This window comes from Martes martes (assembly GCF_963455335.1).
Source record: "Martes martes genome assembly, chromosome: 8".
Lineage (NCBI taxonomy): Eukaryota > Metazoa > Chordata > Mammalia > Carnivora > Mustelidae > Martes > Martes martes.
Window position 1 is genome coordinate 78,474,130 of NC_137895.1, and position 17,104 is coordinate 78,491,233.

At 36.0% G+C, this 17,104-nt stretch overlaps 1 protein-coding gene across 2 annotated transcripts in view; it reads left to right on the top strand.

Annotated features, from left to right (window-relative positions):
- The window catches only part of PPHLN1 (periphilin 1), a 160,075-nt gene that overhangs the window by 75,648 nt on the left and 67,323 nt on the right, over positions 1 to 17,104 (top strand). For both annotated transcript variants that reach the window (XM_080810719.1, XM_080810720.1), the window contains one exon: positions 9,915 to 10,031. In XM_080810719.1, the coding sequence (XP_080666845.1) occupies positions 9,915 to 10,031 (117 nt within the window). The remainder of the gene's footprint in view (positions 1 to 9,914; positions 10,032 to 17,104) is intronic.

A 17,104-nucleotide genomic window follows, 5' to 3' on the forward strand; every position in this document is an offset into this window, starting at 1 on the left:
CCCAACTCACTTCTCCTCTCCATCTCCCAGTGTCCTCTGGGTTATTCCTTGTTCACCACAAGTAAGTGCGACCATATGATAATTCACTCTCTTTGCTTGAATTATTTCACTCACCGTAATCTCTTCCAGTCCCGCTTATGTTGATATAAGTTGGGTATTCATCCTTTCTGATGGAGGCATAATACTCCATTGTATAATGGACCATATCTTCTTTATCTGTTCGTCCATCGAAGGGCATCTTGGTTCTTTCCACAGTTTGGCGACTGTGGCCATTGCTGCTATGAACATTGGGGTACAGATGGCCCTTCTTTTCACTACATCTGTATCTTTGGGGTAAATACCCAGTAATGCAATTGCAGGGTCATAGGGTAGCTCTATTTTTAATTTTTTGAGGAATCTCCACACTGTTTTCCAAAGTGGCTGCACCAACTTGCATTCCCACCAACAGTGTAAGAAGATTCCCCTTTCTCCACATCCTCTCCAACACTCGTTATTTACTGTCTTATTAATTTTGGCCATTTTAACTGGTGTAAGGTGGTATCTCAATGTGGTTTTGATTTGAATCTCCCTGATAGCTAATGATGATGAACATTTTTTCATGTGTCTGTTAGCCATTTGTATGTTTTCTTTGCAGAGGTGTCTATTCATGTCTTCTGCCCATTTTTTGACGTGATTATCTGTTTTGTGTGTGTTGAGTTTGAGGAGTTCTTTATAGATCTTGGATATCAGCCCTTTGTCTGTAGCATGATTTGTGAATATCTTCTCCCATTCTATGGGTTGCCTCTTTGTTTTATTGACTGTTTCTTTTGCTGTGCAGAAGCTTTTGATCTTGATGAAGTCCCAAAAGTTCATTTTCGCTTTTGTTTCCTTTGTCTTTGGAGACATACCTTGAAAGAAGTTGCTGTGGCTGATGTGGAAGAGGTTACTGCCTATGTTCTCCTCTAGGATTTTGATAGATACCTGCCTCATGTTGAGGTCTTTTATCCATTTCGAGTTTATCTTTGTGTATGGTGTAAGAGAATTGTCGAGTTTCATTCTTCTACACATAGCTGTCCACAATTTTCCCAGCACCATTTCTTGAAGAGATTGTCTTTTTTCCACTGTATATTTTTTCCTGCTTTGTTGAAGATTATTTGACCATAGAGTTGAGGGTCTGTATCTGGGCTTTCTATTCTGTTCCACTGGTCTATGTGCCTGTTTTTGTGCCAGTACCATGCTGTCTTGGTGATCACAGCTTTGTAGTAAAGCGTGAAATCAGGCAATGTGATGCCCCCAGTTTTTTTTTTCTTTTTTAACATTTCCTTAGCAATTCGGGGTCTCTTCTGGTTCCATACAAATTTTAGGTTTGTTTGTCCCAGCTCTTTGAAAAATGCTGGTGGAATTTCGATCAGGATGGCATTGAAAGTATAGATTGCTCTGGGCAGTATAGACATTTTAACAGTGTTTAGTCTTCTGATCCATGAATGGGATGCTCTTCCATCTTTTTGTGTCTTCTTCAATTTCTTTCATGAGTGTTCCGTAGTTCCTCGAGTACAGGTCCTTTACCTCTTTGGTTAGGTTTATTCCCAGGTATCTTATGGTTCTTGGTGCTATAGTAAATGGAATCGATTCTCTAATTTCCCTTTCTATATTTTCATTGTTGGTGTATAAGAAAGCAACTGATTTGTGTACATTGATTTTGTATCCTGCCACATTACTGAATTGCTGTGTAAGTTCTAGTAGTTTGGGGGTGGAGTCTTTTGGGTTTTCCATATAAAGTATCATGTCATCTGTGAAGAGAGAGAGTTTGACTTCTTCTTTGCCAATTTGAATACCCTTTCTTTTTGTTGTCTGGTTGCTGTTGCTAGGACTTCTAGTACTATGTTGAACAACAGTGGTGAGAGTGGACATCCTTGTCATGTTCCTGATCTCAAAGGGAAGGCTGTCAGCTTCTCCCCATTAAGAATTTTCTTAATTATCTCCCCATTAAGATATTTCACTGTGGGTTTTTCATAGGTAGATTTTATGAAGTTGAGGAATATTCCCTCTATCCTTATACTTTGAATTGTTTTAATCAGGAACAGATGCTATATTTGTCAAATGTTTTTTTCTGCGTCAATTGAGAGGACCATGCAGTTCTTCTCTCTTCTCTTATTGATTTGTTCTATCACATTGATTGATTTGCAAATGTTGAACCACCCTTACATCCCATGGATAAATCCCACCTGGTCATGGTGGATAATCTTTTTAATTTACTGTTGGATCGTATTAGCTAGAATCTTGTTGAGAATCTGGGGATTGAGCCCCACATCAGTCTCTCTGCTTGGCAGGGAACCTGCTTTCTCCTACCTCTCTGCCTGCCTCTCTGCCTACTTGTGATCTCTTTCTCTGTCAAATAAATAAAATCTTAAAAAAAAAAAAAAGAAAATGTTCAGAAGTTAAATAATTTTCTCAAATTATTGCACTGGTAAATTCCTACAAATATTTCAGGAGTACTAATTCTTCTGAAACTCTTCCAAAAAAAAAAAAAAAAAAAAGCCCAAAAACCACAACAAAAGAGGCAGAAGTACTACTTCCAGGCTCATTTTGAGGTCAGCATTACCTTGATACAAGGGAAAGAATATTATAGGCCAGTATCTCTGATGAATATAGATGTGGTAATCTGCAATAAAATATTACTAAATGAAATTCCATAGCACATTAAAAGGATCATACACCATGATCACATGGGATTTATTCCAGCAATGCAAGGATGGTTTGGCATCCACAAATTAATCAATGTGATATATTGCATTAACAAAATGAAGGTTAAAAATGTATGATCATCTCAATAGATGCAAAAAAACCCCATTTGACAGAATTTCACATCCATTCATGCTAAAAACTCTGAACAGACTGGGTATCGAGGGAATATACCTCAACAAAATAAAGGTCTGATATGACAAGCCAAGAGCTAACATTATACTTAGTGGTAAAAAGCTGAAAGCTTTACCTCAAAGATCAGGAACAAAACAGCTGGTCTACTCTTGTCACTTCTAACCAGCATAGAACCAGAAGTCCTGAACAGAATAATTAGGCAAGGAAAAGAAATAAAAAGCATCCAAATTGGGAAGGGAGAAGTAAGTCTGTCTTTTTTTTGTGTGTGTGACATTTTTAAATATTGAAAACCATAAAGTGTCAACTAAACAGCTATTAGAATTAATATATAAATTCAGTAAAGTTGTGGGATTCAAAGTCAATATGCAAATGTTAGTTGTGTTTCTATACAGTAATTATAAACTATCAAAAAGTGAAGTTAAGAAAACATTTCCATTTACAATAGCATGAAAAAGAAAATATTTAGGAGTAAATTTAACCACAGAGGTGAAACACCTTTATGCTGAAAGTTTTAAAACATTGAGGAAAGAAGTTGAAGAAGATGCAAATGAATGGAAAGATAATCCATGTTCATGGATTGGAATGATTAATATTCTTAAAATGTCCATAGTACTCAAAGCAATCTGTAGATTCAGTGTAATTCTTATCAAAAACCAATGGTATTTTTCCCAGAACTAGAACAAATCTTCCTAAAATTTGTATGGAACCACAGAAGACCCCAAATGACCAAAGCAGTTTTAAGAAGAGCAAAGATGGAGGCATCATGCTTCCTGATTTCAAACTATATTACAAAGCTGTAGTTATCCCAACAGTATGGTATTGGCATAAAAACAGACATATCAATCAATGGAAAAGAATAGAGACTTCAGAAGTAAACCCATGCATATATGATCAATGAATTTACAATGCAGGAGCCAAGAGTATATAATAGGAAAAAGGGCAGTCTTTTCAATAAATAGTGTTGGGAAAACTGAGCAACATACAACATAATGAAACTGGACCCCTAGTTTACACCATATATGAATCCAAGTGGATTAAAGACTTGAAAGTAAGACCTAAAACATTAGAAGACCTAGAAGAAAACATAGGTGGTCAGTTCTCTGGCACCAGTCTTGGCAATGAGTTTTTTTAGATTTAACACCAAAAACAGAGGCAATAAAAGCAAAAATAAACAAGTGGGATCACTTTAAAGTAAAAAGCTTCTGCACAGCAAAGGAAAACAATCAACAAAATGAAAAAAGCAACCTAAGGAATGGTAGAAAATATTTACAAATCATGAATCTGATAAGGGGTTATTATCTAAAGTATATGAAGAACTTACACAACTCAATAGCAAAAAAATCAAGCAGTCCAATTAAAAATTGAGCAATGGAACTAAAGAGACATTTTTTTCAAGGAAGACATACAAATGGCCAAGAGGTATACAAAGAGGTACTCAACATCACTAATTATCTGGGAAATAGAAATTAAAACTATAGTGAGATAGCATCTCAATGGCTGTTAGAATGACTGTCATAAAAAAGATGAGGTAACAAATGTTAGTGAGGGTGTGGAGGAAAGGGAACCCTTGTGCACTGTTGGTAGGAATATAAACTCGTGTAGCCACTATGGAAAACAGCATGGAGATTCCTCAAAAAAGTAAAAATAGGACTGTCATATGATCCAGAAATCCCATATCTGGGTATATATCCAAAGGTAATGAAAAGAGGATCTCAAATGCTGTTCATTGCAGCATTATTCATAGTAACCAAGACCTGAAAACAACCTAAGTGTCCTTCTACAGATAAATGAATATAGAAGATGTGGTATATATACAGTGGAATATATTGAACTCTGAGAAAGGACATCCTAGCATTTGTGACAAAATGGATGGACCTTATTATGCTAATAAGTCAGTTAGAGAAAGACTAAGTACTGTATGATTTCACTTAGATGTGGAATCTAAAGTGGCAACTGGGTGACTCAGTCAGTTAAGCATCTGCCTCCAGCTCAGGTCATGATCTTGGAGTCCAGTGTCAGGCTCCTTGCTCAGCAGGGAGCCTGCCTCTCCCTCTCCTTCTTCCCCTGTTCTTGCTTTCTCTCGTTCTCAAGTAAATAAATAAAATCTTAAAAAAAACGTGGAATCTAAAAAAGCTGAATTCATAGAAAATTAGTGGTCAGTAGGGGCTAGGAGATGAGGGAAAAGGGGAGGAGATGTTGGTCAGAGAGTATAAATTTCCATCTATATGATGGTAAGTTCTGTAGATCTAATGTACAGCATAGTGATTATAGTTAATAATACTGTATACTTAAAATTTGCTAAGAGATCTTAAATGTTCTTACCACAAAGAAGAAATGGTAATTATGTGATGTGATGCAGGTGTTAGCATATGCCATGGTTGTAATTATTTTATAATTTAAAAAAGTAGATCTCTATCTCCATTTTATAGAAAAGTCTCAGAATTTAAATAATTTTCTGACGATCATAGCTACTCCTCACTATTTCATTCTTATTCCTACCTTCCAGTGTCCCAAAACATGTTGAACAGATGATCCATGATTCTAATCCTTAATTTGCTCTTTCCATCTGCTCTTAGCAGTTAGAGGTTCTCTTCCCCAGCCTCAGGTTGTCTTTCCATAAATGCTGTTACTTGTATTCTCTTCCTTCTTCACTTTTCTGTTTTTCTGTCTTTGGTATATTTGGCTTTTCAGCAAGAGGAGACAGACGTCACCTGGCAGTCTGTGCTGTGAGTAGCTGCTTTACTGCCTCAAAGCAAAAAAAGAAAAGAAAAAGATGTCTTTGTGACATCTTGTGTCTTTAGAGCTTTCGCAGAAATCTGAGGGTTCTAGAATGCTGGTTTTGAATAGGAAAGCTTTATTAAAACTTTGGTTCTGCCTTACCATGTCAGGGGTGCTTTATCCTCTCAGAGACTGGCTTGTTTTTATTGTCAGGTAGAAATGAAAGAAAAGACATGATAGTTGCCCATCCAACTCACTATGAATGTTTAAATTAGGATATGTGAAATACTCATTTCTTCTGAAGTATAGTGTAAATATAAGTTACAACATTAGGACTTTGTGGTACATGTTAGTGGGAAGCAACCATAGTGAATTTTAGCAATTTCTTTTTTTTAGAATTTATTTACTTGAGAGAGAGAGTGTGCACGAGCAAAGGGGAGGGGCAGAGGGAGAAATAGACTCCCCGCTGAGCAGGGAGGCCCCACGCTAGACTCTTATCTCAACACCCTGAGATCATGGCCTGAGTCAAAGGCAGATGCTTAACCTCCAGACCCTCTTCTAAGACCTTTACAGATAATGACTCATTTAATACCCTTAACAACCCTATCAGCCCTGTGTTTTTTTTAATTAAATTAAGGTATAATGTGTTGTTTGTTTCAAGGGTACAAGTCTGTGATTCATCAGTCTTACACAATTCACGGCACTCACCGTAGCACATACCCACTCCAATGTCCATTACCCAGCCACCCCATCCCTCCCGCTCCCCTCCCCTCCAGCAACCCTCAGTTTGTTTCCTGAGATTAAGAGTATCTTATGGTTTGTCTCCCACTCTGGTTTTGCCTTGTTTCATTTTTCTCTCCCTTCCCCTATGGTCCTCTGTCTTGTTTCTCAAATTCCTCGTATCAGTGAGATCATATGATAATTGCCTTCTCTGATTGACTTATTTCGCTTAGCATAATAGACTCTGGTTCCATCTATGTTGTTGCAAATGGTAAGATTTTGGGTTTTTGATGGCTGCATAATATTCCATTATGCGCACGCATGCGTGTGTGTATCACATCTTCTTTAGTCATTCATCTGTTGAAGGGTATCTAGGCTCTTTCCATAGTTTGGCTGTTGTGGACCTTGCTGCTATAAATATTAGGGTGCACGTGCCCCTTCAGATCACTACTTTTGTATCTTTAGGGTAAATACTCAGTAGTGCAATTCCTGGGTTATAGGGTAGCTCTGTTTTCAACTTTTTGAGGAACCTCCATACTGTTTTCCAGAGTGATTGTACCAGCTTGCATTCCCACGATCAGTGTGAGAGGTTCCCCTTTCTAAAATTTTAGCTGTTTTTGACAGTAAAAGTAGATATTTTCATTATTGTCTTAAAATGGAATCAGACTTTCAGAGTTTTAGATCTATGATCGTTTTAAGTATTGGGAAAGTACAACCTGCTGTGTTCCTTGCCCAGGGTTACATGGCAGTGATGGGACACTTTTATCTAGATTTCCTGATTTGGTGGAGGGCTTTTTCTTTTAAGACATTCTGGCTGCCCTCATGTAGGAATAATTTTTCAGAATTTATTTCTTACTGTTAGAAGTTAATTTCAAATGAGTTTTTCAGCTGTATAGATTTCATGAAAGATGGATGGAAGATTTCAGCTGTAGAAGATTTTCTTCCATCTTTACTGGAGAGAACTTAACAATGTTTTAGTTTTACTCTATAACTTTCTCTTCAAAACAGATACCAAAAAATGGGACATACATTTTTTCTTTGATATATTCATACATATATTGTTGTTTATTCTAACTTTGTCTTTTTAACTTTTTTAAAAAGATTTTATTTATTTTATTTTATTTGAGAGAGAGAGCATGAGCAGGGAGGAGGGCCAGGGAGAAAGGGAAAAGCAGGCTCCCAGTTGAGCGGGGAACCCAATGTGAGGCTTGATCCTAGGACCCAGTAATCATGACTTGAGCTGAAGGCAGATGCTAAAGGGACTGATCCAGCTAGGCACTCCTGTTTTTGTTTTGTTTTGTTTTTTTGTTACTAACTTTTTAAAAAAAGATTTTATTATTTATTTGACAGAGAGATCATAAGTGGGGAGAGAGGGGGAAACAGGCTCCTTGCTGAGCAGAGAGCCTGATGCGGAGCTCTATCCCAGGATCCTGAGAGATGACCTGAGCCGAAGGCAGAGGCTTAACCCACTGAGCCACCCAGGCACCCTTGTTTTTTTGTTTGTTTGTTTGTTTTACTTTTTAATCTGTTATTAGGTAATAATGAGGTATTACTTCTACCTTTTTAACATTATGTGTGGATAGGGCTTTAGAGTGACATATTTAGGCTTCTTCAGGAGCTGTGGAAACACTCTATGTACATACACTGTTACTATCTTTCAGTAAATATTATGGATGTCCAGCTAGTAGTTTGGTGAATTGAATAAGCTTTGGAAGGAGGTCAGGGGCCTTTGTCATGAGTTCCAGCTTAACATTTTACTAGTGACTGGGCAAATCTAGCTTTTAGACATTCACTTTCTTGGTTTATAAGTTAGGGTGATAAAGTCTGCCCTAACCACCTTCATGGAATTCCATTTAATTAAAATACTTTTTTTAGCTGTGCATATAAAAGCACTTTATAAATGGAAGTATACTCTAATGTGGAGACTTCTAAAGATTTACTTATTTTTATTTGAGAAAGAGAGCGAGAACGAGCAGGAGGCAGAGGGAGAGGAAGAGAGAATCCCAGGCAGACTGTGCTGAGTACAGAGCCTGATAGGGGGCTTGATGTCATGACCCTGAGATCACAACCCGAGCTGAAACCAGGAGTCAGATGTTCAACCATCTGTGCCACCCAGGTGCCCCTAATGTGGAGATTTTTAATGCCACTGTCATCTAGAGGAGGTATGTTTGGAATTAACGATGTGACTTTAGAGAAGAGTGGAGACAAAATTTGAGGTGAAAGACACAGTTGATGAAAATGTTTGCTCATAAAATAGAATGTAATCAGAGCTACTATATGGGCCCAAGGAACAAATTTTTCTAATTTGGCTTAGTTTTTTTTTTTTTTTTCTTTTTTCTTTTTAAAGAGAAGGGGAGGGACAGAGGGAGAGGGAGACAGAATCTTAAGCAGCTCCATGTCCATGCTCCATGGGGACTCGATATCCTGACCCTGAGATCATGAGCATAAGGGTCATGAACTCAAGAGTCAGACACTTTGAGACACCCAGATGTCCCTTGGCTTAGAACTTTTACATCTTATTCTGTAATGTAGGTCTGTAAACAGTATTATGGGAATCATGTGATCCAGAAAAAAAATTTTACTTTCGTTTTTATGTTGACCTCATGAACTGATTGATCTTCAGATGTTTTACTGTAACTGATTTATATCAGTTAATATGGAAAAGAAAGAAAAACTGAAGTACCAAACACTGTGTTAGGTACTTTCAGGTCGGTTACTTCTCTTGATTCTCACTACTACTTTATAAAACAGTGAATATTATTAACATCTGTTTTGTAAATGAGGAAACAAAGTCTTCACAGTGTCATAAATTGTGCATATAATATCATCTACCTAGCAAGTGATGAACCTGGCATTCAAACCCAGGTCTGTCTGTAACTTGAAATTCCATACATTGTTTGATATTGGGTATGGTTGAAGAAGGGAACCAGTAGAAGTATCAAAAAAATGAAATTTAAGTGTATAAATATTGTGTAAAAAGTAGGATTTATATAAATTATTACAAATTATAAAAATGGCATATCTGACTTTTCTATTGCATTAGTTAGAAATTTACCTTGGTATTTTGGCATTATTTATTTCATTGAATATAATTCAAGATATGAAATTATGATATCGTATATTAAATACTGTTAATATATTAGTTAACTGTCAGTTTCTTTGTTCCTTAAGATGAATTTTTGCAGTTCTATATAAATGAAATTAGGAGTCAGAGCTAATCTGTATGGCCAAAAGGAATTATTGCTACTTAAAGAAATTCTGTGTTGAATATTTTTTAAAAAGCAAATAAAGAATGTACTTGTTATCTATATAAATTTGGAGGCTTACATGATTTTAAGGTAAGTGGGATATAATTCTTTTTATTATTAAAGATTTTATTTATTTGATAGTGAGCACAAGCAGGGGGAGTGGCAAGTGAAGGGAGAGGGAAAAGCAGGCTCCCTACAGATCTGGAAGCCCTATGTAGGGCTTGACTCCAGGACCCTGGGATCATGACCTGAGCAAAGTCAGATGCTTAATTGACTGAGCCACCCAAGTGCTCCTGGGATATACTTCTTTATGTATTGGAAGTTTAAATGCTTTTGAGAATTGTAGTAGAACTGTTCTTTTGTTTTTATTAGGTATTAGACAAACCCAGTAGGCTAACTGAAAAGGAACTTGCTGAGGCTGCAAGCAAGTGGGCTGCTGAGAAGCTAGAGAAGGCAGATGAGAGTAACTTACCTGAAATTGAGTATGAGGTAAGCCATAATTTCCCCTTGATGTTTCGCATGAAGAATTTTGTCTGGGTTTTAAATTATGGGTGGGAAATATTTGATTTGTTCTAGTACTTTAAAATAAACCTGGAGAAAATAGCTTCATGGATTATAAACATTTGCCACACAGAGTAATAGTGTGAATATGAATGATTCTGAGTTCAGTAATTGAACTATACCTGAATTTCTCCAGTAGTTTAGAACTGATAGAATAGAATAAATAGGGAATATAAGGAAAATGCATTATTTATCCTTCTTTTATGGGCTTTGCTGTTAAAAGTATCTCTAGAAATCATGCTAAGCCACTGGTCATAAACCAGTGAATTCAGAATAAAATCTATTTAGATGTTGAATCTTGGGCTATATTTATATCACATTTTATATTCTATGCAGATTATCTCATAAATATCCCAAGAAATGAAATGACACATTGTTTAAGTTAATGGTGATCTTTGATGAGTCTTGAGTACCAAAAGATGAGAGCATTTTTGGGTCCATAGAATACTGTTTATGAATTTTTGCATTAAAACATTTGAAAATGAACTCAGACTTTTCTATATAACCTAGCACATCTCTCACAGGGAAATATAGATGTTTCATTAGCATGGTGCTAAAGGGATTATTTTAATATAATGGGCAGAGAATATAAAAATCTCTATACCATGATAGATTATGTAGATTTAAGATTTCTGGCTTTTCAAAACATTTTATGATACCTTTTATAGAAGGTCCTTTGATAAAATGGATCCAGCATTAGAATTTGATATAAAATGTATATACCTACATAAATCTTTATGTACCTGCAAAAATCCTTTCCAAAATAACTAATGTACATGTCCCATAGAAAGTACAAACCACTACAGACCCTATCAGTACATACACAAATAAAGCCTCTCTTTTTTAAAATTCTGATCTGTCATTTAGGTATCAATTATTCTTTTTTTTTTTTTTTAGATTTATTTATTTATTTATTAGACAGAGATCACAAGTAGGCAGAGAGGCAGGCAGAGAGAGAGGAGGAAAGCAGGCTCCCCGCTGAGCAGAGAGCCCAATGCAGGGCTTGATCCCAAGACCCTGAGATCATGACCCGAGCTGAAGGCAGAGGCTCAACCCACTGAGCCACCCAGGCGCCCCTAGGTATCAATTATTCTTAAATAGGTCAGGGTTTCCTTGTTGTTGTACTTTTAATAGTAGGTTTTTATACATATTCTTGAGTGACTATATCAACACCATCTAGCTGTCCCTTTTTGGCACCTTTCCAGCACTATTTAAAAGCATGAACAATAAAGTAATTTATAGGGCCATTTTGTTTATTTTCTAAATACTTAGAATAGTGGTTTTTATATTAATAATAATAATAATAGGTCTGTATATTTCAAAATTGCTGTTTTGGAGAGCTGATAATTTTTCTCAGAATACTTAAAAACTTCCCAAAATACCACTTTCTTGTTTGCTTTAATACTCTCCAGTTAACAAGCTTCATTAAGATATATTCATCTTCTATTTGCAAACAACATATCAGATAAAGGGCTAGTATTCAAAATCTATAAAGAACTTATCAGATTCAACCCCCCCAGAACAAATAATCCAATCAAGAAATGGGCAGCGGACATGAACAGACATTTCTGCAAAGAAGACATCCAGATGGCCAACAGACACATGAAAAAGTGCTCCACATCACTTGGTATCAGGGAAATACAAATCAAAACCACAATGAGATACCACCTCACGCCAGTCAGAATGGCTAAAATTAACAAGTCAGGAAATGACAGATGTTGGCGAGGATGCGGAGAAAGGGGAACCCTCCTATGCTGTTGGTGGGAATGCAAGCTGGTGCAGCCACTCTGGAAAACAGTATGGAGGTTCCTCAAAAAGTTGTAAATAGAGCTACCCTACCACCCAGCAATTGCACTACTGGGTATTTACCCTAAAGATGCAAATGTAGTGATCTGAAAGGGCACATGCACCCGAATGTTTATAGCAACAATGTGCACAATAGCCAAACTATGGAAGGAACCTAGATGTCCATGAACAGATGAATGGATAAAGAAGATGTGGTATATATACACAATGGAATACTATGCAGCCATCAAAAGAAATGAAATCTTGTCATTTGCAGGGACGTGGATGGAACTAGAGGGTATTATGCTTAGTGAAATAAGTCAATCAGAGAAAGACAATTATCATATGATCTCCCTGATATGAGGAAGTTGAGAGGCAAAGTGGGGTGTTTGGGGAGTAGGGGAGGAAAAAAGACAAGATGGGATTGGGAGGGAGACAAACCATAAGAGACTCTTAATCTCACAAAACAAACTGAGGGTTGCTAGGGGGAGGGGGAGAGGGAGAGGGTGGTTGGGTTATGGACACTGGGGAAGGTATGTGCTAGGTATGGTGAGTGCTGTGAAGTGTGTAAACCTGGCGATTCACAGACCCGTACCCCTGGGGCTAATAATACATTGTATGTTAATAAAAAATAAAAAATTTTTAAAAAGATATATTCATCTTCCCCATCATTTTTATACCTCTCAATTGGGGAAAAAAAGAAAACAACAATCCTCACTATCAACCTTCCCCAGATTTTAAATATTTTACTTATTGCTTGAGTGGATCTTGAGTCTTAATAGTCAGTGACATTGAGTCTAGAAGGACTTTCTTTTTAACCTCCTTATTTTTTATTTTGCATTAATAAGTAAAAAAACAGTAACAATCTGTAAGTGGGATGATAGGTCAGCCATGATGTTTTGTTGAACCAAAGGCAAGGTAAGTGAGGGTAGGATTGAGATTTCTTTGATATGTTTGTTACAGGGTATACATCATTAATGTTGAGCAATAGCATCAATTTCATAGCACTGTCTACAATGTTTTTCAAGTTAGTTTGATACTTTCTTATATTGGAAATAAAGCATTTGGGAAATTTTTATGATATCCTTTTATTTAAAAACCTAATCCAACCTGTGATTTATTAACACTTTGCTCAGATAGTAACTTTTGTTCTCCGTCAGTCTTTACATAGTTACTCTTTTCTGTGATCTATTGATTGTATCTGATTTGATAGAATAAGCTGGAAGGAAAAAAGGACTTTGGTGCTAGGAAAGAGATTGGCATAGTACTCTGTGTGTGTGTGTGTGTGTGTGTGTGTGTGTGTGTGTGTTTAAATGTACTTGTGACAGTATTTTTATTTTATGGGGGTTTTTTTGAAGATTTTTTAAAAAGATTTTATTTATCTGAGAGAGAGGGATTGAATGAGTGGGGGAAGGGGCAAAGGGAGAAGCAGATTCTCCGCAGAGCTGGGAGCCCAACGTAGTATTGCAGGACCCTGGGATCATGACCTGAGTCGAAGGCAGATGTTTAACCAACTGAGCCACCCAGGTGCCCTGAAGATTTTTTTTAAAGGAATCTCTACACCCAGCCTGGGGCTCGAACAAAGCAACACTGAGATCAAGAGCTACATGCTTTACCAACTGAGCCAGCCATGCAGTTCTTTATGTGAGTTACTTAAGTAATGGTCCATGTACTTCAGAAACACTGGGTAGGTTCATTTTTATGACCAGAGAGATATTAAATATTTATTTTTCCAGTTTATCTTCTCTTGCTGCCATGGATATAATTTTAAGCAATTCAGTTAGGAGACCATGTAGTTTACAGAAAGTTCAGTGAAATTGAAGATACATTCAGTGATATACTTAAATATTCGGGAATGTTGTGATTAAATCTACTGTTCAGTTTTATACTTTTATCTTTTGGACTCTAATAGTATGTGCTAGAATACTAATTCTAGGGAGTCTTTATGATCTGAGGGGGGTAAAGAATATTCTATTAGCCATTATGTTTGGGAAATGCTAGCTTTAAAAGAGGCAGGCTATTTTAATATTGTAGCACTTTTCAGAGATTTTAATATGTTAATATGCTCATCAGTGGTCTGTGAAGGAAAATAAATAATAAATTTTGCATAATTTAGCAGACTTGACTATGAAATTTTTCACAGTGCATATTTTAGGAGTAGTATTTTAAGTTATATATTTTCATAGTACCGTACTGGCTTTCTCCTAGTTTGCTTAAATTCACTCAGTGCTCATTCTGCATCTACTTGTGTCAAACAGTGCATTAGTGACACCATCAAAGCTGTCTCGGAGCTTGCAGTCAAGTTTTGTAGAGACATAATTTACCATCCTCAAACTTTTGACTATAAGAATGAAAAGCAGATAACTTGGAGGCAGTACCTGTCCCAGTAGAACAGGTTGATTCTTCCTATAGAAGAAAATTTTGACATTTGTCTTAAGTGTGAATATATGATTTATGTGGTTCCCACATATGAAGTGTCATTTTCTACTTCAGTATCTCTGCTTACTCTTTCTCCAGTGTAGAATATCCATCCTTCATGGCCTTTCTAATTCATATTCATTCAGTGCAATCAGTAGTGTTTGACATAAGACTCAAGATATTTCTTGATTCTGTTTTCTTCTCCTTCCTGTTTAAAATTTTATGCTGCTTTGTCACTGATGAACTTATTGTTGCCCTTATTAAAAATACTGTTTTTACATGTCTAGTTATATATACACTGAATGTATCTCAGGCACTTGTCTTGTTTTCCCTCTACAGTACCTTGAATGATATATGTCTAATTAGTTTAACTAAATTTAATTGTTAATAAATCCTTTTAGTATCAGTTCAAGTTATTTTTCTCTTCTTGCTGTTTATTTTCCAAAAACACATATCTGCTCTTATGTGCTTTCTGTCCTCATCACTTTAAATTTTTGTGTGTCGCCCTGGAATTACGATGAAACCTGAAATTCCTATTTTCAGTGTACTTTAAACTTCAACAGTTCTTTTTTTTTTCATTAGCCTTATTAAAATGGAATCTAGTGACAGATTTTGATCTTGGGATTTAGTCAGAACTGGTAGTATAAGTAATCCAACTTCCTTAACATCATTCAAAACTAATTGTTGTTTGCTTGCTGTTAAAAGCATGATATTGATACTGGGGTTTCTATCTTAAATACCTTTAACATAAAGTTTACAATCTTAACCATTTTTAAGTGTATAGTTTAGTGGTATTAAATACATTAGCATTAGTGTACAGCCATCTCCCCACCATTCATCCTCATAACTCTTTTCACTTTGTAAAACTGAAACTATACCCATTAAATGATAACTCCCCAAAGCAATTTATCAGTTGATCTTCCCAGCCCTGGCAACCATTATGTTTTCTACCATTAAATTTTTTTTTTTATTAACACATAATGTATTATTTGCTTCAGGGGTACAGTTCTGTGAATCATCAGTCTTACACAATTCACAGCACTTGCCATAGCACATACCCTCCCCAATGTCCATCACCCAGCCACCCCATCTCTCCCTAACTATTAAGATTTTGACTACTCTAAGTACCTCGTATAAGTGGAATTGTAAGTATTTATCATTTGTGATTGGCTCCTTCAGTTTGTGTAATGTCCTCAAGGGTCATCCATCTTGTAGCATATCACAGAATTTCTTACTGAAGCTCAGTAATATTCCATTGTGTGTATGTACCACATTTTGCTTATCCATTCATCTGTCAGTAGACACTTGGATTGCTTCTACATTTAGCTGTTGTGAATAATGCTGCTATGAACATGGATATCCAATATCTTCGAGACCCTGCTTTCAGTTCTTTTGAATATGTATTCAGAAGTGGAATTCCTGGATCATATGGTAATTGTATTTTTAATTTTTTAAGGAACTTCCATACTGTCTTCCACAATGACTGTACTATTTTATATTTCCACCAACAGTACGCAAGAGTTTCTAATTGCTCCACATCCTCACCATCACTTACAGTTTTCTGGGTTTTGGCTAGTAGCTACCCTGATGGGTGCAAGGTCATATCTCATTATAGTTTTGATTTGCATTTCACTAATGACTAGTGATGTTTTCTCTTGTGCTTAATGGCCATTCATATATCTTCTTCGAAGAAATGTGTATTTAAGTATATTGCTTATTTTTTGTTTCCTTATTGTTGAGTTTTAGAAGTTTTCTGTATATTCTATACCTAATCCTTTATCAGATATATGATTTGCAAATATTTCTCCCATTCTGTGGGCTACCTTTTTACTCTGTTAATAGTGCTATTTGATAAGCATTAAGCTTCATCATTAAGTCCAGTTTTTCTATTTTTTCTTTTGTTACCTGTACCTTTGATGTCATGAAGAAGAAATCAGTGGCCAATCTAAAGTCATGAAGCTTTTGTCCTGTGTTTTCTTTGAAGGGTTTTATTATTTTAGGTCCTACATTTAGGTCCTTGTTCCATTGTGAGTTAATTTTTATATATGGTATTAGATAAGGGTCCAGCTTCACTCTTTTGAATGTTGATATCCAATTTTTCAGTATCATCTGTTGAAAGGGGTGTAGTTTTCCCATTGTATGCTCTTGGCATCCTTGTTAAAAAACATTTAACATGTATATGAAGACTTTTGGGCTCTTTTCTATTCCAGTGGTTTATGTTTGTCTTTATGCCAGTATTACACTGATTTGATTAATGTAGCTTGGTGGTAAGTTTTGAAATCAGGAAGTGTAGGTCTTCCGCTTTTGCTCTTTTTCAAGGCTTGTTTTAGGTATCCTGGGTCCCTTCAGATTCCTTATGAATTTTAGTAGAGGGTTTTTTTTTTTTTATTTCTGTAAAAAATGGCATTGGTATTTTGGTAGGGAGTGCCTTGAAAATGTAGATTGCTTTGGGTATTATTGACATTTTAATAATATTAAGTCTTTTCAGTGTGTGCACATGGGATGTGTTTTCATTTATGTTTTATTTCAGCAGTGTTTTTATAGTTTTCATTATACAATTTTTTCATCTCCTTGGTTAATTCCTAAATTTTGTCCTTTTTGATGCTATTGTAAGTGGAATTCTTCTGTAATTTACTTTTTAAATTATTTTGTTGTTCATCTACAGAAATGCAGTTAATTTTTACCTGTTGAGTTTGTATCTTGCTACTTTGCTGAATTCATTTATATTGTGTGTGTGTGTGTGTGTGTGTGTGTGTGTGTGTGTGTAATCCTTAGGGTTTTCTACATATAAGGTCATA